Source organism: Sceloporus occidentalis, unplaced genomic scaffold (genome assembly GCF_023333645.1).
Source record: "Sceloporus occidentalis isolate IW3139 unplaced genomic scaffold, rSceOcc1.0.p SCAF_51, whole genome shotgun sequence".
In the NCBI taxonomy this organism is placed as follows: Eukaryota; Metazoa; Chordata; class Lepidosauria; order Squamata; family Phrynosomatidae; genus Sceloporus; species Sceloporus occidentalis.
In genome coordinates, this window is record NW_028317031.1 from 2749412 (window position 1) to 2772591 (window position 23180).

At 39.0% G+C, this 23180-nt stretch overlaps 1 protein-coding gene across 1 annotated transcript in view; it reads left to right on the top strand.

Annotated features, from left to right (window-relative positions):
• Positions 1-23180, top strand: part of LOC149288429 (E3 ubiquitin-protein ligase COP1) — a 53493-nt gene that overhangs the window by 2905 nt on the left and 27408 nt on the right. Inside the window, exons 2-11 of the mRNA XM_089491636.1 lie at positions 1801-1860; positions 7575-7672; positions 8923-8987; positions 12055-12174; positions 14616-14684; positions 16363-16422; positions 16924-17000; positions 18048-18105; positions 18965-19079; positions 20950-21085. Coding sequence (XP_089347762.1) covers positions 1801-1860; positions 7575-7672; positions 8923-8987; positions 12055-12174; positions 14616-14684; positions 16363-16422; positions 16924-17000; positions 18048-18105; positions 18965-19079; positions 20950-21085 — 858 coding nt within the window. The remainder of the gene's footprint in view (positions 1-1800; positions 1861-7574; positions 7673-8922; positions 8988-12054; positions 12175-14615; positions 14685-16362; positions 16423-16923; positions 17001-18047; positions 18106-18964; positions 19080-20949; positions 21086-23180) is intronic.

A 23180-nucleotide genomic window follows, 5' to 3' on the forward strand; every position in this document is an offset into this window, starting at 1 on the left:
CCTTTTTAGGAGCAGTATCTGTCCATATGTGTTGCATTCACAAGCCCTGAGAGTTTGTCTTCAGGCACACCTAGAGGTTTCCTCTCTGCGACGTGGTTTATTAATGAAATCAACAATATCCCATCCAGGCCATTAGCGTTTCAGTCTTGCTTATACTGGATCCCAAGCTCGTTATGCACATTGGTGCTTAGTAACACAGCATCTTATATAGAAAGACATTGCTTTGCTGTCAGGAACAATTGGTAATCTGTATAGGAAGTCTCTGGAACTCCTTAATGGGTTTGGCTAGTAACATTTCAGTCTTGACTTGCTGTAACTGCCAAAACTGTGATATCCAAGTCACACATAATAAACTTGTATTTTAGCTTGCTATGTTAGGGTGGTTTTGCTCCATTTAAAAAAACAAAACAAACCCCTTTTTTTAATTTTTTTTTAACCAATAATAAAACCAAGTTTAGTGGTTTAGACATGGTGACAAAAGCGTTAAGTATACTTTGACATTTTTTCCCCAGATTTGACTTCTGAAGATTTCAAGCCTACATTTCATTGTTCTAGCTCCAGCTTTCATGTAATAATGGCTGTTGTAAAAGTTGTCTTTTGGGAACAAATGCTTAAAACACCCGGTTCTGTTGTGCAATCTAAATAATAGAGAGCTGCTTGCGTTTCTCTGCTGAAAAAATGGTGTCTCTTGCCAATACATGATGATGCCACATGAAGCTACTAATTGTGATCTCCCGCTTAGTTCTCTTTCTTACGCTATATGTTAGATACTTATTTGCATCATTATTTCTGGTTTAGATGGAAGTATAATCCGTAAGGTAAATATTGTTGGAATAAAGCAGCCCTTTTTTTTGTATCTTTTTTTGTTCGCGTGCCATTTTTACCCTTACAGTATTGGCTTCTCCTTTCCCACTTTGTATAAAATTATTTACACGTTATGTGCATGAAATAATGCCTATATGAATCAGCACTGCGTTTCCTTAGCCCCGATTCTTGTCTGACAGGCACCCTTCCGAGGTCCAAGAACTTTGCGCTGCTGGGTTAGTTGCTGAATACGGTGCGAAGACGGAAACACGCGCCCAGTTCTTGAGTGTTGACCGTCCGGTGTGCATATTATCCCCTCTGCTGCTTAGTGTTGATATATATTGATGCCCAGCTCACTGGGGCTTTCGTGTTCTCTTCAAGGCAGTCCTTAAAAAGAAATGCTAGGCTAGACTTCTCCATTGTCTAAAAAGACTTCATAACTAACTTCTGTGTGTAGTTTTTAGTTTTTTCAAGGAAGTCTATGTGTTTAGTATAATGAATGATCGATACAAACGTTCATTGCAATTATGATTATTTCAAAATAGCTAACAACGAAGGTTAAAGCTTCTTGTGTCTGCGTGGTGTACAAAGAAATGTGCAGATCTGCGGCCATGCTGGCGCACTCAGTTTCATTTAACTTCTAAGATTGTAGAGAAATATGTGCAAACGTTTCTGGGTATGAGATCCTGATATATAAAGAGAGGCTAGCGGCATCAAGAATGTGTGCTTAAGGTATGGAGTACCTCGGCAGAGAGCAGCGAGCAGTCGCCAAAACATCAGTGTGCGTGAAATCCTTCTGTTTCTCATCTCTGGTGTGTCTGGGTCATTTGAGGCAAGAAACTGTTTTCACTTGCTCCTTAACTATTGCTAATGTTCAGCATAAACATAGTAAACCGCAACTGTTTTTGTTTTTTTTTTGTTTTTTTTTATTGTTGCTAAAGTTTAACATGTTACTTTCTTTTCCATTGATTCATGTATTGTTCCTTTTTCTTTCAGCCCCATCTGTTTTGACATGATCGAGGAAGCCTATATGACTAAATGTGGTCACAGCTTCTGGTAAGATAATTTTATTGATTTTTAATTTCTTACACATCTCTTATCATTGCAGCATTGCTCCCAGCAACTTTTCTCTTCAACGCAACCCTGTGGCTACTGTCCTCACTGCTGAGCACCGGTATATGCCTAGAAACTATAAGCATTACTTGGTAACAGCATCCTATGGAGACTGTGCTGGTGCTTTAGCTTTGAATGCTTTGTGTATATCCTTATAGCAACCTGAGACGGTATTAGCGGAATACTCCCATACAAGTTAGTTTATGCACTTTCCACACATGCCGGGATGTCTGAACAAAACACTACCCACAGAGTTCCCCCACAATAAATGTATCTTACTTGCGTTTGGAAATCAGGAGCTATCTAATAATAAACTAAATGACGGCCCCTATCATTAATGGACCGAATAGATATTTTATGTGGACTATAATTACTACTTAAAATGTCTGTGCTTGGTATTTGGACCGAGTTTTCATGCTAACATTTATAGTAAACCACCCTCTTAGAATTTGTTTACATGACCCCTGGATAAAATCGCCTGGTTTGTAGATCTTTGTTGTTGGACTCCAGTACAAAAAGATACAGTAACTTGCACCATAGGTACTGCAGAAATACATGGGATGTGGCTGTTGGAAACCAAGAAAGTTATGTTCAGAACAGACACAGGACATTGGTTTTTATAGTATTTTACTATTATCCATTCCTTAAAATCTGTATTCCATAAAATTTCTGAGTTTATTGAGTTTTTTCTGTGTACTTTGATAGACGTTTAAAGCTTAAGTTTGTTGGAAAAGTTTAAAGCCCAGTAATTACTGGATTTTTGTTTGAAGCTATAACTGTTTGCCTTTTAATATACCAGCTTTTCAGTGAATGTTATTGCTTTAATTCTCTCAGGCTACACTTGGAAAATGTTTGACTGTTTAGAACAGATAAAAAAATACTGTATATGTTAATAGACCAGCAAAGTGTGTTTTTTGTATATTTCTATTTTATATTCCGCAATCAGGAGGTTCCCCTATAGGACTCCCCTGTGCAGTAGAGGGTTACCCTCTACAGCAGTCAGGGGAATCTTATGGGGAGCAGTCTAATCGCTGTGTGCAGCTCTATGGCGGCTCTGTCATAGGTCTGCAGCATACCCGCACGATCAGTCAGTGGTATAATACACGATCAGGGTCTCTACAGACCCCGCAATTCCTTGTCTTATCAGAGGGAAACGCTGGCGACCTCGGTGATGACATCAGGCATTTATGTCCCTATACATTGAAACGGTGCTCAATTATAGCTGTGCCACTATTTGACAGTCAAAACCCCATGATATAGGGATCCTCAAGGATCCGTTTTTCGTGAGCTATCGCCTACGTCACTGGTCGTTAAGTGGTTAAAGGGCTGTGGTGTTAAATGTTGAGCACCCTACCATAAATTAAAGTGCTGCTCCAGATATTGAAGATAAAGTAACTTTGTCGATGTGTTATGGTGTAGCTTTTGTTTGGCAGATCAATAAAGTAATGCCATACGTACTTTCAGACCCTGAGTAATCGTTTAACTCTGTAGTTCAGGACAAATCAAAGGGCTATGTAGCCACGGCATTAACCATTTTCGGCTGGCAACTGTTTGAGCTGCGTGTGTCCTGAAATAGTATGTTAGGATGGTTGGCCCTTTTTTCACCTTTGGTAAACACTAAAGTAAATGATACATGGATGCATATTAGTACCAATAAAAAGGAATGTATAACCTGTTTAATATTATGACTTCAATTGTAGCTTGTATTTGACTTGCTGAAACCACAGCGTATAAAAGCGTTGTATGCATTTATTTTAATGACCTCTTCATTTGGAAGGCAATGGCCAAAATAGCTTTGGTGTATTGCCCACCTTCACCACTTAGTGTTTAGTTATAAATGTAAATTGGATGGAAAAGTGATACAGTAATTAATCAAGATATGCAACTCACACTAGCTGTTCGTACTTGTTTACAATATCTGGAGGCAGGGGACGTACGCAGTCTTTTCTAATAACGTTAGTGCTCGCTTGGCGCCAAATAGCTTAGGTTTGTGCAAAATAAATCCTAGAGTGAAGATTTCAAAACACAATGTGATCATCACGCAAAGCCAAAAATCAAAACAAGGTGTACAATGACGGACTGTGTGCCTTGGCCCTGTTTTCCCCACAGGCTGCTCGTTCACATTTTCAGTGATATTTAAAAAATTTTGAGTATAATTTATTGAGCATTTTGCAGAGGGTCATGAGTCTGTTCTTCAAAAACAAAGCTTTAAGGATGTTCTCCAGTGCTTTTAATGGCCATTGGTGACATGAGTTGTCATGATCTGTATATTACCTTCATTCCCCTTTTTGACCCGATGTCCTGTGTTTCTGTGGAAAGGCTTAGCTTTATTATGGGCAGTGATTGTCGGACGTAGAGCATACAACTTGGCAGACGTTACATGTGACAGTGTACATTGTGCCATATCCAGTTGTCGGAATGAGGAGCCACCTTCCACCAGAAAGGATGAGTATTTAATCAAATGGTATAAATCAGATTCCCAGAACGCAAATGTAAAGGGGCTTTAAGTACTGTGGGGACTGCGAGTAGCTTGAGCACTTACTTGAGGTAGAACCTGGAGTAGCTGCCTCCTCCACCATGGTATGAATATGATGCCACTGACTGGCTGCTTGAAATCAATGTGTTCGCTTTCCATGCATTAGCCGAGACGGGGTTACCATGAGGAACCATGCATTTAAGTGCATATAATGCCCGGAGTGTACGTTTATGATCATTTGTCCCATTGATATACACATGAGGTAGGTTTTGAATACATTGTGTTTCTCAGTTGATCCCTCTGTGAAGGACAGTGTACAGCGGTCTGACATATGTGAAGTCAGTAAGTGCAGTTAAATTGCTGCTTTAATAAATAGTAAAGTCCTTCTTACAAGTGCTTTTTTTTTTCCACTGCCATCATGCCTTTTGAATCACCATCCATTTTTAATATGGAGGAACTGGAGGAGTACCTAATGCTCGCCACTAATAAAATGTTTCATGAACCTTGAATGTGTTATGCTTCACGTTATGCTCCTGAAGTTTTTGGCTGGCTCTTAAAACCAACCAACTAACTTATCACAAACTGACCTGGAAGTACCTTTGACTTCCATGTCTCTGCTGCTGAAGGAGATTTTAGGGTAATTGTTAATGTTTTGTCTAAGTGAAAGAACACCATTTTCACCTAGAATTCATAGAGCATACATAGCAGCCATCTGAGCCCACTTTGCCTGCTAAGTATCCCCTATATAGCGGCCCTCTGAACCCTGCATGGAGAAGTTGCTCGTCACTTTTCCTTGGTGTAGTCTTGTGTCTCTGCGTACACGCAAGGCTTCCCCCCTAATGACTCAAGTGCTTTTTATTTTTGTGGTTCACAGATCCCATCACACTCAGCCAGAATACTTCTAGCCCACAAAGACAGGCGAACCAAGGGGTTGAAAGAGTGCCATAATTGTTTTGTATATGCATTGACCTCCAAAGTCTGTGTGTTTTTGCTACAGCATAATTATGGAATTTAGCCCCTCTTAAATGCATCCCCTGCAATATCTGTGTACTGTGACTTACATGGGCTGAGTGTGCAATCTTTTAATTATTACATTAGTGTACCAAGTGGAGTGGTAGCTTTTCCTAGTTAGCGGAAGAAGTTTCTAATGTTGGCACCTAAATGTTAACCTATAGCAAAAAAAACTGAAATTGACACTTTTTCCCCATGGGATACTCGGTTAAATGCTGTCGGTACGAGGGGTGATTACAGTTCTGGAACAATGCAAGCCTCTGATTGTAACATCTACATCTTCTGAAGAAAGTGCATAGAATTATTTTTATTTTTTTAACTCCTGTAGTACCAAGAAAATAAGACAAATGTGCTTCCATCAGAGGGGTTAAATCATTATTTTGTGTTTTTCTATCACTCTTCTTCTATCCATAAAGAGGGATTCTGTGTGTCTGCTTCCAAAGAAGTAAATTCTCAAATCACATCCAGGTGTCAGACTGGATCCATACCTTTTTTTCTTTTAAGACCCTTTTAAAACTAATAGCAGCTGCCTCCCTGACATTGGAGACATTTTATCCCTGGAAACAATCCAGGTTATTTGAGAAAACAAAGGGAAAAGATGTGTTTTTTTGTTTTTCTGCAGCTTGCCTTAACCCCGCCAGTGCCAGAAGTAGCAGAACTTTGCTTACAGCGTATTGCGGGCAGCTGGCTTTCAAAGGGGGAAAGCACTTGGTTTAAAAGGTTCCTAGTTAGTGGAGCGGTGCAGTGCTAGCCCTGTGGCCGGCTGCTAGTTCACTCCGAGGGCCTCTAACTTGTTTCTGCGTACTTTACATCGCTGTGCATTGTTGACGGTTCAATGAGATGCTATGACAGCCCTTGTTGTTGCCCGGATGGTCGTTAATGTATAATCCACCGTGCATCCATTCAAATCAACTGTTACATATATATAATCCACGGAAATGATGGAAGCAAGCAGAAAACGGGCTTTCCAAAAAGAGTGTAGTTCACGGTTTCTGGCCCTGTGGGTTATTTCTAAAACGCATCCAGATTTTAGTTGTCAGAGCTGCAACCCACATTCAGGTAAGTGTTACAATGTAAATGGTGTGGCCTGTATTCTCTCTTGTGTACGGCCGTCAACAAGACAGATGCGCATTCGAGAGACATCTACTTGTGCTTTCCGCGCTTTACAGTACGTTATCTACCCTGCCGGCAGGCTTCCTCCTCTCACTAATAGCTAAGCTACTGTTACAAAGGGCTGATGTCACTGTGGTTATGAAGCAAAAGCAATGCTGGTGATTGAGCACAAACCAAGTGATGGAAGACGGCAGAAAGGCTTATGAGAGTTGGAATTGGGAAGAAAAAAAAATCTGTCCTTTTTGTGGCGTTGACGTGAGCTCAAATATTTTACACAGGAAAAGCTTTGTATCATCACAGCCCAGATAGCCAGTCGAAATCCATTAATCCTCGCTAGGAAGCCGAAGAAAACACTGAAAGCCAAGAGATTCTTTTGAAATAAAAAAAACCAAGTATATAAATAGTTCCATTAGATCTTCTGTAGTGGAAATGTCTTGGTGTGCAGTTCATGTCCCCGTACTTTTTGTGTGCGCAGACCTACGAAATGTATACACAGAGTTTAAAATGCAGCTTTATCTGTTCTTGTTTACTATGCAATTCATTAAAACTTATATCAATTTTACACTTTTTGTGCGCTAAATAGTGTTCCTCCTGCATGAAGTTTACATGGATGTTCCTCTGTCCTTGTTTTCCAAGTATGATTTCTATTCAGTAGATCCAGTGTTCGCTCCTTGCTGTACTTCAGACCGGCGATGCAAGCCGGAGTTAATGTCTGAAGTGATGTGAAGCCAGCGTATTGTCACAAATACAGAAGTATTTTTGCTATAACACATGGCTTGCTTAATTATGTTTGATGCCATTTACAGCTTAGTACATGTTATGTGTTGACATTTGAGGTTCTGCCACATTTGTCACACAGTCCTCACGGACTGGGAATCATCCTGGTCCGTGAGGACTAGCTTCTCAAATAGAGCATGAAGTTGAAATTGTTACTCTTTATTCAACTTTTTGTGACAACGTTGCATTCATAATCCTTATAACCACAGGGCTATAAGAAAAGGATATTCAAGTACAGCTGGTAACCTAAGCATTTTTCCTGTCTTTTCTTTTTATACAGCTACAAATGCATTCATCAAAGCCTGGAAGACAATAATCGCTGCCCCAAGTGTAATTACGTGGTTGATAATATTGATCATCTGTACCCCAACTTTTTAGGTGAGTTTCCTTTGTCCAATATGTATTTGCCAACAGTGGGAGTCTTTCTTCTTTTTTTTTTTTCCTGTCGCTTTATAAATATAGCTTAGTGTCTCCTCTTCAGAATTATTTTAACACAGGGAACAATCAACAGATTTTTGTCTGAGCTAAAACAGTGTTATGTTTCAAATAACTTCACACTACAAGTCTCCGATTACCCTCCAACTTCCCGCTATGTTGGATACACAGAGTTCTGCAGCGATGCAGAGAAGGGTGTTGGGCTCCAGTCTCATGCTTGCCAGGAGACACCAGGTGTGGGGTTGTCCCCCCTCATTCCTGCATCCATATCAAGCTCTCGTTCTGTCAATCGCTTTGTACAGAGGGTACAGGTAGAAATATGGGTATTTGAAGGATAAAGCACCACCTGTTATATCCTGAATACTAGTCTGTAAACCCCTGACCCACTGCATACCAGATCGTAACTGGAGCACAAATGAGAAGACGTGCGTTCGCTGCCAGTGCTGCTGCTGTAATCATTAATCCTTAGGTTACGAGTAGTGGGTGTACTTCGTATGCTAAAAGGGTAGATGTCAGGTTTTGAGTTCAGTATTCGTTACAAATGCCGGAACATTCTAGAAATCACTAGTTAGGGGTGTTTTTGCAAACATAAGCAAGGTATTTGTAGCCCTGCACACACTTGTGTTTTTATTTTCATCTCTGGTTCCTAGTGTTAAAATTAAGAAATACAGTACCCTAAAAATACCTTTTTATTGTATGTTCTGAAATTGCTTTTTACATACAGCTCATGAAACCATTTACATAAAAAAAGCAAATGTTAAATTACCAATATATAGAGAGCAAATTTGTATTTCCTTGCATAAAAAAAACTGTTCTTTTAAAGCCGAACCATTTATCGGTTTTGTTCTAGACAGCTTTTCACACGGCACTATCTTCTTAGGGCCCATCTTATTTTAGCTTTGTTGCCGATTCCCCCTATAAAGAGCATCCCTGCATTGTGGGGGTGCATACACATAATTACTAAATGAGTTTATATACACAATGCACATAAGTTGGTGTGTAGAGCTTATTCAAAGAAAAGAGACAATCTCAGAGTGAAATCAGTAGCTTGCTGTTGAACACATGGTAGCGGAGGTTTTATGCTGCAATTGAATCAGAACTGTTTCATTTGATCCATTCGATAATTCATTACAACTGCTTATTGCCTTTTTTCACCCCTTTATGTAATGTGGCAGCTCCTGTTTCTCTTTCAGTAAATGAATTAATCCTCAAACAGAAGCAGAGGTTTGATGACAAGAGGCTGAAGCTGGACCCATCGGTGAGAACCTTATGGGAAAAATTAACATACCTAGTTAAATGACATGAAATTAGTAAAACAAACCATTACATTGCACCTGCCATTCAGATTCGTTAACAAGGCATCATAGATAAATGTTAGGCCCAACATAGTAGCAAGCAATTTGGCTATCTCAGGAGCCATTTCTTTATGGTAATACATTTCCACGGCTGACGTGTGTGTTTAAAATCCTATACTTTAACATATGTACGTTTGCTAACAATTTGGTTAGCTCTATTTGAAGATTAGTTATTCCTCATTTGGAGCAAAACTAAGCATTTACTGCTGTTGTAGATTTTTCTTTTGCACATTCGTTTGATATGCATCATATTTAAAAGCCCCCTCAACCCTTTTCCTTGTTTCATAGCACTGAAATACTATATTTACCCTTCCCCATTCAGTTTTTGCACATTTGTTACATATAAATGTTTCAGATCAAACTCATTTTAACATTAGACAAAGATAACCCTAGTAAAAACAAAATGCAGTTTTTAAATTATTATTTCTTGTATAGATATGGAAGGAAAAAACTATCCAACCCCGTCTGGCCCTTTGTGGGGAAAAACATCACGGCCCCCCTTACTTCCTAAATCGACCATTTAACCAAATTGAATTGATCGCTGGGTTCAATTTCACTGGACAGACTCAGGCACGATTACTGCCAGCCCTGTTGAATCTAAATATCAGTTAAATTGAACGTGTCTTGCAAAGTGAAATAGACTAAAAGGTCTCAAACAGTAGCACATGATGCCGCGATCCAGAGAAATTTAAGAACAGATGAGAAACAAAGACGTTGATGTCAGTCTGGAAAAGGGTTACACCATTTTTCTGCCATTTCTAAAGGTTCTGGGGCGCCAACAAACCATGTGTAGTGACATAATCTACAAATAAAGAAAACCCGTAACAGTGGTGAACCTTACCAGGAATGACCAGCCTACCAAACTGAATGACCCACCTTTGGTCCAGTATTTCTTAGTAGTGTCGAGTTTACGTTAGAACCAACATGTATAACCCAATCACAATGGATGTGCCGGAGCCCTTTCATTTTACTTAACCCTTCACACCACCCCAGCCATTGCCATGTTCCACTGCCACTTCTCCAGGAGCAGAGGTCTGGAACGTATTAAATATCCATGTTGCGGAATAAACCAAGTGAGCGCCTATTTATATATTTTGTGGTGGAGTATAAAGCTATTCGTTTAAGAGCATCAAGCACATTGATGCCACCATTGCTTCTACCCGTTGCGTAACTCATAGTTCCAGTCAAATGACGCGAATTCCCTTATGGCTCGGGGTTTGAGGGTTAACTGCTTGTGTGCAAATATTTAATCACTGCATGCCTCTCACTTGGCGCTTTATCTTTGCAGTTCATTGCTTTATGATCAGATTTGTAAAGACCTAGAAAACAAGAGTCATTAATCCCACATACTGTGGGCTTGGCGCAGGTTCATCTAAATAGTTACTTTCTTTTTGTCTTTTAAATCGTAAATGCTCAGTAATGAAATATGTCTCCTTCTGCCAGTATTTGTATCTTTTTTAACGACGCCTCCCATATGATCATAATCAGTTGATTTGCCACCTCTTTTAAGCCGTGGCCTGCAGCATGTCACGGGGCTCTTTTGACGTCAGGGAGGCTGAGAAACAATTGGTGGCTACAGATTCAAAGGCCTGTTTTAGATATCTACATATTCCATTGGGGATCTCTGATTATGTGTTTGTTTTTACGAAGATTTTAAAAACACCTTTTATTTGTCTTAATACAAAATTCAAGTATTCTGCAATAAATATATCATCCGTAATGCCTTAGAGGTACCTTGTGCGTAACATTATGTTCCCTAATTGATTTTATTATGTCAACACAAATTGCTTATAGTATTGGCTTGTTTGCCAGACCCTTTTGTCTTCCTGACAGTGTCTCCTCACATTACCCTTCTCGGTTATTTGGTCATTTAGCATCTATCCTTATCTTGTACTTTTTTTGTCCGTGTCTGTCCATTTTTCACAGGGTACCCTGAAGGTAGATGTATCCCACCCTGTGAAAATAACCCGGGGAGCCGTTATTATAATCTGTCGATCCAGACTTATATCTATATAATTAGAACTTCATATACAAACTCATGTTCTGCTATATAGGGAGCGAGTTATGGATTAGCGCAAACAAGCCTACTCTAGAAATCTGCTTTTTTTTTTTTGTGATGGCCCACCTAAAAACCCACTTGTTTTAGTGGTATTGAGTCCCTCCACATTATAAACTTCTGCTACTTGAATGTAGATAATAAACTTGAATCCATTCAGGACCTCTGCTTTTGTGTTCTACCCCAGTTCCCCTCTTTCATTTTGTTTACCCATAGAAATCATGCATTTTTTTCTAAGACCCCTAGAGTATGAAAATATGTTTATACCTTTAGCAATATTTTTAAATTTGTAAAGTATTTCTTCCACAGGATAGGTGCCACTGCCAGAAATAAATCAAATTTAGAGTTAGCAATGTCCCCTGAGTAATACAATACCCTGCCTAGTTTTTCGAGGGCTAAAACAGTCAAACACTGCTATTTTCATTTTTATTTTTTTTTAAATAGTGCCTTTAGGTCGTCGGCAAATGTTTTCTTCTCTGGGACAAAATGTTAAGAATGTTATGGGTCATTTTACCAATTTTTAATTTTTTTATATTTTTTTTATTTCACTTTTTTTTTTTTTTGTTTACCTCTGTTCTTGTATAGTAGATCAGTGCAGTAAGACTAGAGATCCACATGTAGACTTTTGGACCCCAAGGTATCTATTTTGAAACGGGTTGACAGGGCCTTTAAATATGTGCCCTTTTATGTTTCTCTTTACCTTTTTTTTACCTTATTACAAGAGGAAGAAACAGTTTCTCCTTCCAGTTTTTAACCCATGATGCACTAAGCAGGACCCTCACCTGCCACTTAATGGTCAGTGTAACAGTAATGGTTAAGCTGTTCTATTTTTTTCTGTTTTAGTAAAAATAGTAGTTTTTATTTTACTCTGCAAAGTAATCTTATTTGTGCATCTTTTATTTCTGCTACGGTAGAATGGACATAGGTGGCAGATCTTCCAGGACCTACTGGCGACTGACCAAGATAACCTGGATCTGGCCAACGTGAACCTGATGCTTCAGCTATTGGTTCAGAAGAAAAGACAGTTGGAAGCCGTAAGTAACGGTACAAACAACCAGCTGTTATTACTACTGTCCGGATCTGTGCAATAAATACGTTACAAAACTTTAGATACAGCATACAAAAAAAGTAAAAAAAGAAACAAAAACAGACAGTTAGCCCATGCAACGTTTTATTTCAGAAGCTGTCTCCTACTGTTGCGTTAGTCGCTGTGATGGCCACCGCTACAACTGTTCCACATCACAACTGACATTAAAGCTCTCATGATTTCTAAAGCTTATATTTTACAGCTAGTGCATTAAAAAAGCCTCAATAACTAGAATCTAAATCTGGTACATCAGCCGTGTGTGGGATACAAACATGTTTTGGGGCTGTACTCCAGACAGTAAATAGGACATGATTTTTGGATATCCCAGCAGAGCTCAGGCACCTCAAATAAAACTTAAACTAGTTTTTAGTGAAGCATATACAGAATTCCTGGGCTGTTTGTGACGCTTAGAGACTGGAGTTGTGCACTCTGGAATACATGCGTATACTCATTATATGACTTGGGGTTAGGCTACCTTCTTGTTCACAGGATCAGCATCATAATTCTTGCCCATTAACTTCCCCTGTTAAGTTGCCAATTGTTCAGAACAATAATAGTCCAAAACCAGTTACACTATAGGTAGTTTCGATAAGTGTAACCAGTGCTAAAAGCTGTCACAGCAACTTTCCCCATTAGGTGTCATTGCGTGCCCTCAGAAAATGTTTCTCAAATTCCAGTCCTTGCTTCTTATGTAGAACTCAACTTTGAGTTTTACAAACAAAAAATATTTTTGCTTACCATAAAAAAAGCAAACACTTGAGCTTGTAGTAGTGACCACTGACTAGCGCTCCTGCAGCCCTTTAAAGGGGTTAGAACATTATATTTTTTTCTGTGATAAATGAACACTCCAATTGGGTTATATGTTATGCTTTTTTTGTAATTAGGGTGTTTTCTTGTTTAATTGAACCAAAATGCAATAAACATTTTATTTTCAGTTTTGGCTTTCTTAAACATTGAAATGCCTTGTTGTCTCCTTTCATCATAAATGAGTTTCTGGTGCTTTTCCTACACAAAATGGCTATGCCCCTGCCTCTCGGTCTTGGCAGTTCCCTGCGGTGTAACGCAGAGAGTCTCATGGAACTGATAAAGAGGCTTTCTGTCCCAGTTGCATGCCGTGCCAGTAACAGAGCCTCCTTCTGCTGCACATATTGTTCAGCTCGGCTGCCAGGAGGGCCATAAAAATATTTGGCCAACTATCACAGCAGCAAAAGAGGAAAATATTATAGTCATCGGATTCAATTGTAGCTGCAGAAAAGGCTTGCAAAGAGCCTGCATCTTGTCTGCCACAGCTGGGCACGAGAGCGTCTCGGTGGTCTGCACCAGGAGGGCAGCGCTTGGGACAAACACGCTTCTCGGGGATATGGCGATCTCCCTGCTCACACTTGGCTGGAGATAGCAGTGTTTTCATAACCTTCGTCCAGAGGTTTATCGGTCATGTTATTATGTGCACATTTGGCAGTTTGACCGTCTTACCAGCTGCACATTCTGTGTTCCTTTGTGTTTGTTTGCCTTTAAGGTGAAAGCGTTTCATGCGAGAACGTTCTATGCAACTTATTTTCTGTTAAAGGGACAGGCAGGTTTAAAGTGACCATATTCCCTGATAAATTCTTTGTACAATCTACTAGTGCAACAAAATAACTAAAGTGTTTTTCTATTTACTCGCGGACCTCCAGTGTTTCGGGCTATTGCCCAAAAATGTGTATATGGCATTACTTGTGTAATTCTTAAGACATTTTCACTTCCAGTACGTGTTGGCAAAACATTTCCTAGCAGCCACCTGACCTTCATTATTTATTGGCTGTCCTTTTTTCTTCTTTTATTTATTAAGTTTGATAAGTGATGCCCACATTTTGCCAGGGGTTTGTTCAACGAAATGAGTAGTATTTCATTTAAAAATACTCCCGTGTTTGCGCATGCACGCATGCTTCCACTATACTCCTCTTCTAGTTCCAGGGTCCACGATTAAACCCTGTCGGCACCTGCTACAATGACTTTGCGTGAGAGTTGGATATCTCTGCTCCCTAAATTTATGTATATATCTCAACTAGCCTATATGTAAGAATGCAATGGCAGTTATAAAGTCTTAAACACTGGAAAATAAAATCTGTCTCTTTAAAAAAAAAAATATATATATATATATATAATATATAATTTCAGGCCTGTCTCATGGAAGTAAAATTTGGTTTGACAGTCCAACTTTTCACCCTGCTATATGAAGTCCTGTGGATTTACTTATGTGAAAGCAAACTGTGTTGGGTATAGTGTTAACGGTATTATAAAGAAAACTTTATTTTTTTCACTCTTATATGCTTTTTATTGATGTTACCATAAGTGATCTTGGTTTCCCCTGCCAATACCAGCCAGAAATATTCTTTATTTTTTTAACAGGAGTCTCATGCTGCTCAACTACAGATCCTCATGGAATTCCTTAAAGTAGCTCGTCGTAACAAGAGAGAGGTAAGGCTGACTTAAAACAGAAATCCCTATTGTCCCTCTTGATCTTCAGATTCCTGTAAGACTTTTTTGTGCTTGTGCCATTGGTGTACGGTCTGCTTTTACTTTGCATGCATTGTTCCTTAACTACTAGTTTTCTATGCAAGAAGGAAGGCCTTGGGGGGACTACACAATCCGGTAGCAGTTCTAATAGAAGCCAGAATGCCAGATACACGGTGGTTCAGCATCCTAGTGTAAATGTCACAAAAGTAGTAAAGAAACACAGAAAAGCTAAAGACTGACATACATGAGCATTATCATTGTATAGGCAAAAACCACCTCTTTTTAGGTGGTCTGTAGTATATTTTCCACTTTGGGTCTACGTTTCTGCCATTTTTTTCCCCTCTAGGTTGAAAAATAAATAAATTTGTCTTGCCAAAGCCTAGATAACCTTGAAGAAGAGCACGAGCTAACATTTCTATGACAGAGGCGCATTTCTCATTAAGTATTTTGTTTTTTTGCTATTGGTCCAGTGATTCTATTGACGAGTTAGAGCTTTCTCGTAGGGTCAAGAGATGCTAAACAGATGCTTGGTCTTTCTCTGTCAAACTGAACGATTGCATAATGTGCTGCTTTTGGCATTCCAGTCTGTCCAGTCCCCCTGTCCGGCCTCATGTATTTCCTATGTTTTGGTCAAGAATAATTAAAAACAAATGACTGGGTTGAAGCGATATTTATGTTGGCTGAAAAGTCTTTAAAGAAACTCCTTTTGGTCTGTTGAAGGTAAACACACTGATGAAACCTAATTAAGTGGAGCTCCCTAGCCTTCTTTTTTTCACAGATCTTTCCAGTTTATGAAATAGTCTTGTGTATGTTTGGGTTTTAATTTTTGGCTTATCGGTTGCTTATTCCTTTCTAGGAAGATAGGAATGTAGGTAACTACTCTGTTTACTCGCTTAACCCCCAGACCCCTCGTATTTTTCCTTCTCTTAAAGAAAGCAAGTTCTTCGTCAGATGTCATTCATTTGTTTTATGCCAAGTGCCTTGTGACCTCCTTTGATGAGACGAAACAGAGTTGGGCAGCCATAGAATAAGCCCAACCATCTTAAAGCACTTTATACCACGTTTTGCAAAATATAAATTTTTTTTATTCTTCTAGTCATTTTTGGCATTTTAAGAAGTTTGGAAGTACACAGCAAAATTATAAGGGAATCCAGATTTTGTTTTTTTATGAATCAGTGTGTGAGGTTTTGAGCCATGTTTTTAAAAATGTAGTTTATTGTTTGTATCTTGGTAATAGTTTGCGTACAATCCGTATCCTATAACTCCTTTACGACGTATTTAGTTTTGGGGTTGTTAATTTTATCGTGCACAGAAAGATACATAAAGTCTCTGGCCTGTGTCTTTTGAATGATAGTGACCTTATTTGTATCTAGTGATCATTTTTAACAGTCAACATACAACACAGAAAGTGCGTGTATATACATCTTATATATATTTGTTTATATTTTTTAAATCAGGCCCGTCTTTAGCACTGCTGTCTTTGCAAAGCTTTTGGAATTTTAAGTGCCTTTTAGAAGATGTCCTGTTTGTTCTGATATCATACTACGCTGTCTATTTTATGTGCCCTGTAAATCTTGTGATAAGTAGCAAGTCTATAAAGCGTTTGTTTCATGTCTCCTTTCTGTTTCTGACCTCCCAGCAACTGGAACAAATCCAGAAGGAGCTGAGTGTTCTGGAGGAGGACATAAAACGTGTTGAGGTGAGAGCCGTGATTAAAATTGTCTGCTTCTCTGCGCGCCTGACAGTTCCTCGGCGAACGCCAACCGCAGATTCCATTCAGGTGGCTTTAAAAAGAGGTAGTTTCTTTTCTTCCAGTTCCCATTTACAGAAGGCTTAAAGTTTTATAGCAAGCAGTCGTCGTAGAGGACTTGCTTCGTCCTTCTATTCTGTGCTTGCATCCTTCATAGGGTTACATCAGGGTTTAAGTGAAATCCATTGTATCCTTGTTTATATGCCTTGGAGCACAGGTGTGCAGGTCCTCTGTTTTGCTCACCTTTTTTAGAACCTTTAAAGCACTTTTCACAGACTTGTCCCTGTTAATTGAGTGATTAAATATTATGGAACCTGCATAACCATATATCTGTAAGGCTAGGTGCCCCTACTAAAGACAGAACGGCCTCTTTTGCGTCCTTGCATCGTTTCAGAAATTTCAGAATGTAACAATACTGATTAGATTTACTTGTTTTGTTTGGTTTTGCAGGAAATGAGTGGCTTGTACTCCCCACCCACTGAGGACAGCACCGTGCCGCAGTTTGAAGCACCTTCTCCGTCACACAGGTACCAACAACGTCACAAACCCCGGCAAAAGATTAGGCTCATACTGGACACAATGTTTATTCTGTAAACCACATTTAATTTCACTAACTTCCCTGCACATCTTAAAGCATCAAAATCAGCTTCTGCTGCAGAAGTCACTGAGTTACCCCTACATAATGCTCGGGGCGATTCATTTTAAGAAATCTCTTCATAGACTATATGTTTGTCAGTTCCAACATGACACATTTAGGAGACACTCAACACAGTTGGTTAAGATATATAAATGGATATATATGTCAAGAAGTTGAAGCATTCTGCTCGCTTACCAAAACCCTATTTAGTGAATAGACTCCAGAAAGACTACCCTATGACTGAGAGTTCTCTGTCGTACTGTTAGACAATCATGGTAATGATTGAAAACAATATGAAGGTACCTTTCCTCTGAGTTTCCAGATGTGCTCGCCTCGCCTGGCTTGACTAGGCATGAATTAGGATATCTCACTGAGGAAATACAGAATATAAAAGAAAAGAACCCAATGTCCCATGTTCTAACAGAACCAGAAAAGTTCACCAGAGAAACAAATGTCAGGCATGAAAGCGGTCAGCTGAAATAATTCTGATTTATAATGTCACACCTTTCAGCAGACAAGCTCTGATTTCCGTTATGTCATTACACAAGCCTTGTAGCGCTAGCATAGTGTTCTGAGAATTTCAGCTCCCAAGATGTCATATTTTTCTTTCTTCAAATGGTGTTTACTGGCGTTTCTGTGAATAGACATTTGTGAAATCAGCTTTCCAGTAGCAGTGAAAAAATATCTTTCGCAACAGGGAGCAATACCATATAAAAAGAACATGGCTCATCTGTAGTCCAGATATTTCTTCACTTTGTGGCCTGTTTGTCATCTAAAATGTTAATTGTCAGTGGCACTTTAGTACATACAAATCTTCACATGCATATTTCCCATTAGCCACTGGAATGCAAGATGGTTGTCTGGCTCTGACACTGCCGCTAGGGTCAAATGCACACTTTAACTCATGAATACCGAAATCGTTTTATTTCTCTTGCAGTAGTATTATAGACTCTACAGAATACAGCCAGCCACCTGGTTTCAGTGGCAACGTCCAGGTAAGATCCTTTGGGTTTTGCTTTTAGAAATGAGTTGTGCTTCTGGAACGTAGCCATGTCCATTGTCATCTTTTAGGCTGATAAGTGGTAATAAATCTCTGCTTTTAAGAATGGTTCTTCTGTACAGTGCACTTTTAATCTTCCCATAAGGAATCGTGTTAATATGTGCTAACCCTGATATAGCAGCTAGTAATACGTGAATATTGTGGTAAATGATTTGTTATAAAAAGCTTCTTATTCAGTACTTCACCATGAATAAAGCTCAATGATAAATGTATTGATTCTGAGTGTTGCTAGAGGGTGCTATTTCCTCATCTCGCCTATAGCCAGTAAACCTAAATTTAGTGCAGAATTTACACTAGCGGAGAACGGGTAGACAACAAATGTTTATTTAAAAGTATGTTGCAAATAATGTATGGAACTAACATTTAACTATGTATAGATTTTTTTTTATTTTAAGAAAAGGTGCGCACACCCTTTTTTATATAGATATATAGATATTTATATCTATATCTTATTGGCTTAAATGTTGTATATTACGATGGCTATACATATGGGAAATAAAGTAGTACAGCAAAGCACCCTTTTTTTTTTTTTTAAAAGAAAAATCAGCGAGACTCGGATTTCAGATGTAACAACCTATTCAAAAGAAATAAAACTAGAATGCTAGCAGTTATTAGCATACAGATGAAAATTTCTAGGTGAGCTGCTCTTACAGTGCTGGAATCCTGATGCCTGGAATATGGAATGAGGAAATGCCCGTGTTTGCCCCTAAACAATGGGCTGTATTTTAAGCAATTTGTGTGCTTTTACTTCTTGCATGTATGTGTATATTTAGAATTTTTTTTGTCCCATACAGACAAAGAAGCAGCCTTGGTACAATAACACTCTAGCCTCACGACGGAAGCGTCTTACAGCACATTTTGAGGACTTAGAACAATGCTACTTTTCCACAAGAATGGCCCGTGTGTCTGGTAAGAGCCTTCAGTCTGCTTTACATACACAACTAAAAGTCCTCCGTAAGGCTGACATGCCTACTTGGGCTATTATGATAGAGTAGCTTGACAAATTTACATTTTAGGGCCCCTACTCAACATTCCCAGATATAGTTGAGGCCGGTAAATCAGGATGTAATTTATTTGACTTTTAAGTGAATCCAATAATATGAAGAACACACACCTACAACTTGTATGTGGAGCCTAATATCTCCCATCATGCATTTGATACCTTCCTGATTGGTGGCTCGTTTTTATAAATGCTTAAATGTTCTTTGTAAGCTGAATGAAAAGCAGAGGAGAAAATCAGCCTTTTGGATCATAAGTGCCCCATCATTATGCATTCCATGGCATATAGGCTGAAATATACCTTATTTAACAACTTAACAGCGGAACCACTCCCCCCCCCCCCCCGCATATCCTCACCTTGAACTCCTTTGGTAGCGTGGTATAATCTCTATTGATGAATAACAAGCATTTTAATTGTTGTATCCAAAGAGCAGTTTGAATCCTAGGCTCTTTGCCTCCTTGTTCGCTTGTTTACTACTTTGTAATACTTCTTTCCTGTTTTCAATTACTAATTATACAATCCGGCAAGGCAATGGATTGTTACAAAGCTGTCACTGGTTTCACATCTGTGCTGGTGCGGCTTGTAAAGCTCATAGTTTGCTTTGAACTGGTAGCAGAGGTCTTGTAAATCACAGTGATTCATGGATGTGATCACATTTAAGGATTTCTGCACATCCAAGGCAAGCAGGTGCTCTCATGAAAAGTACGCCACAGGCTGTTTCTCAGCGAGCCGCGTATTTGTCTGTGCGTAAGTGTTAAGTGCGAACACGTTCCATTATTCTGTACAATATGGACCCACAAACTTACAGATAATGAATTCTACATGAAATACGATAGAGCGGATGCTTGTGAAAGAGTAATGCATAGCTGAACAATAAATGCCCCTTCGAGAACTAATACTCCTATGACACATAGTAAGCCAAACAGCTAATTTAAATCACTGTCCCCTGAAGCAATAAAAAGTCTTAGGAGATAATTTTGACCACCCCTATGTCGGTTAATAGACATCAAAACGGGACATACCTTTCTGCCTCCATCTGGAATTGTTGGTAGCCGCTTGCGTTTATGAATGAATTTAGGCATGCCTGTGTTGGCACAACCACTATGTACGAGTTAAGACTCAAATGTGGATCATCTTGGGCAGTTTTTTGATCATTCAATGGTTTTTTGATCATACAAGGGTTTTTAGGTTAATAGGGCAGCCATATTTAACATAGTATTGTGTTTTCTGATTAAAGCAGAACTGTACCATATCACATACCTACAGTATTCAGAATATGTACCACATTTTATAGTGATTTCACTGTGAAGGACTTGTTTAGCCCGTGTAATACATAAACAACGTGGAACCTTAAGTGTACCTTTACATAATCTAGGGCAAGCTCACTCATTCTTTCCAGGGTCGATCCTCACTATTCAGTGAAGTCTGCAAACTGCAGATAACATGTAAACTCCTACATTGTTGTGTTAAATATAGTACTATTCCAACATCCTACTGTCTGTATCCTGAATATATTCAGAATTTTGGGTAGCAAAAATATTTTTTTATCCCTTTTACTCTGAAAATGCAAATGTTTAAAATTACTTTTAGTGAGGGGGTTGGTGGCAGAAATGATTGTAATTCACCTCTGCGGTATTTAGTTAGGTGTTCACAGGTCACTGGGAAGTCAGGGAGCCCCATTCTAAATGGCTTAGTTTATTAGAAACTTCAATTGTGCACAAATGAAGTTGGTTAGCTTCTCGAAAGCTATAAAATGTGCGAATAACATTTCAATTTCAGATGACAGTCGAACAGTGAGCCAGCTGGATGAATTCCAGGAGTGCCTGTCCAAGTTCACCAGATATAATTCGGTGCGCCCACTTGCTACCTTGTCCTACGCCAGCGATCTGTATAACGGTTCCAGCATTGTCTCCAGGTAAGGATGTTAAAATCAAGTTGCCGGCATCTGGCAGTACTCCGCACACTTTTCACACGCAAACATTTGACAAAATATATTTAAACAATTTTATCCTATATAATCTCACATTAAGCTTTTTATTTTTGAGCAGTGCATGTTTTGTTCGTAGCAACGCATTTGCAGAATTGTTTTAGCATCAAGATTATTTACTGACATGGTCTCTGGTGCTGGAAATGCTATCCTGGAATGAATCACTAGGTGGCGCTCTCTGCCCACATTTGGTAACTTTTGGGATAAATATTCTCTAGCGTTTAGCAGCCTTTTCAGGTTGACTGCGGAATCAATCAGCCATATGCACCAAGGTAGCTGTTTTCCACCTGCCGCTTCTGCCTCACATGGGTTATAGTCTTTCTGAAACTTTGTACAGGTGTTCTGATCGACAAGTAAGGGTTAAAGGAACATAAAATCCTGTACTATAAACAAATACTACTTATTCAAAATATATTAACAAATTCCTAATCCTGTGAATACTGATACAAATACACAACGTAATTTTGTCAGCCTGTTGCTGGTTCAATGTGTAAATGTCTAAAAGGGAGAAAGGGATAGAGTGCTCTTCAATAAGATATAATTAGTGATCTTCGTTAGAGTGCTCTTCATTACATCTCCATGCCCACCAGCATTGCAGAAGTTGTATCAGTCAGTGAATTTGTGAATAAGTGAAAAACCACCCTTTTTCTGAGACTGCAGAAATAAACAATTAAAATTCTATTTATCGATATTCTTCTCTGAGTTGAGATCAAGATCTTCCTCCTTTAAAGCAAGGCAGCAGCAACAACCAAGGATAAAAAACAATGTTCTCTAAACCTGCCAGCTCCATTTGCTTATAACAATGTGCTTCATTGCTCTATAAAGACTGAGTTTATATCCATATCCTGGGGGCTTGTTAGTCATGTCTAAGATGCTACACTTTTTAGACATATAATACAAACCTGTGGTAGTGACTGCTGCAAAATATCTTGTAAATATTTATTGCAGCGCAATATGTAATGCAGTAAATATTTGTAATGCATATGTATTAGTAGGTCTGCAACAACTTGTAAATATTTAATACAATATACATGCACCTTTTTAATGAATGCAGTGTACGTATGGATATGCTTACATGTATAGTAATTGCAAATACCGGTAAATAGATTATTTTTTTAAGACATCGTATGGCATGTAATTATGGGTTTTGTAGAGGTAAGAATGCGTTTATTCACATGTTGGTGAACGGTAGACAGATATGGAAATTAGCCAGCTTTAGCATATCTGGGTTCAGTTTTTTTTTGGCTCTTTTATTAATTTGTTTTAAAGAATATTTAATATAACCTGGACATTTAGGGGAAACGAGCCTTTCAAGGTCTACTGGAAGCAAATAGACGTGTAAGGTGAGATGGTGCATTAGGACCAGTGTTAGGGTTATGGCTTAAGAGTTTGCATTAGGTAACAAATGCAGAACAAGAGACCCTAAAATAGATTGTGTTGGGATTTAGGCATCAATAGTAGAGTGTTATGTTTATTATGGCATAGAGTACATGCTAAATGGCATAGATATAAGTAACTCTATAGGCTCTGTACTCTATAGGATTATGTGCTACATATACTGTATATGTAAAGGGGTTTAGGGCTGGTATTGTAGAGCTGGGGTGCTGAATGGCAGACATCAGAAATTAAGCTAGAGGTTTCATCGGCTTTAGGCAAATGGTACTAGCTGGGTTTCGATTCTTTGTCAAGCTGTCATGTGTTTATCTATCTTGTTACATTGGGATAAAACCTCTATTGCTTAATTCAAGCTTGTTCTGTTTAATCAACGTTGAATGCTGAATATCACAAGGAGGTGAAAAATGCCTGGTGTTGATCGATTTACATGTCCCCTCGGAATACAAAAGGCTGATGTGGACATTATTTCTGTTGCCTATACCCAAGACCCCCAACAGACACATCCAAGGTCGCAGACAGCGTGTCCCAGCATCGGCTTAGATCTCCCGTATGTGAGCCAGCAGCCTTGGGCAGCGGAATCGTGTTTATCACATGTGTGTCGCCTCCCAAATTGTAGTCGGGGTCAGTG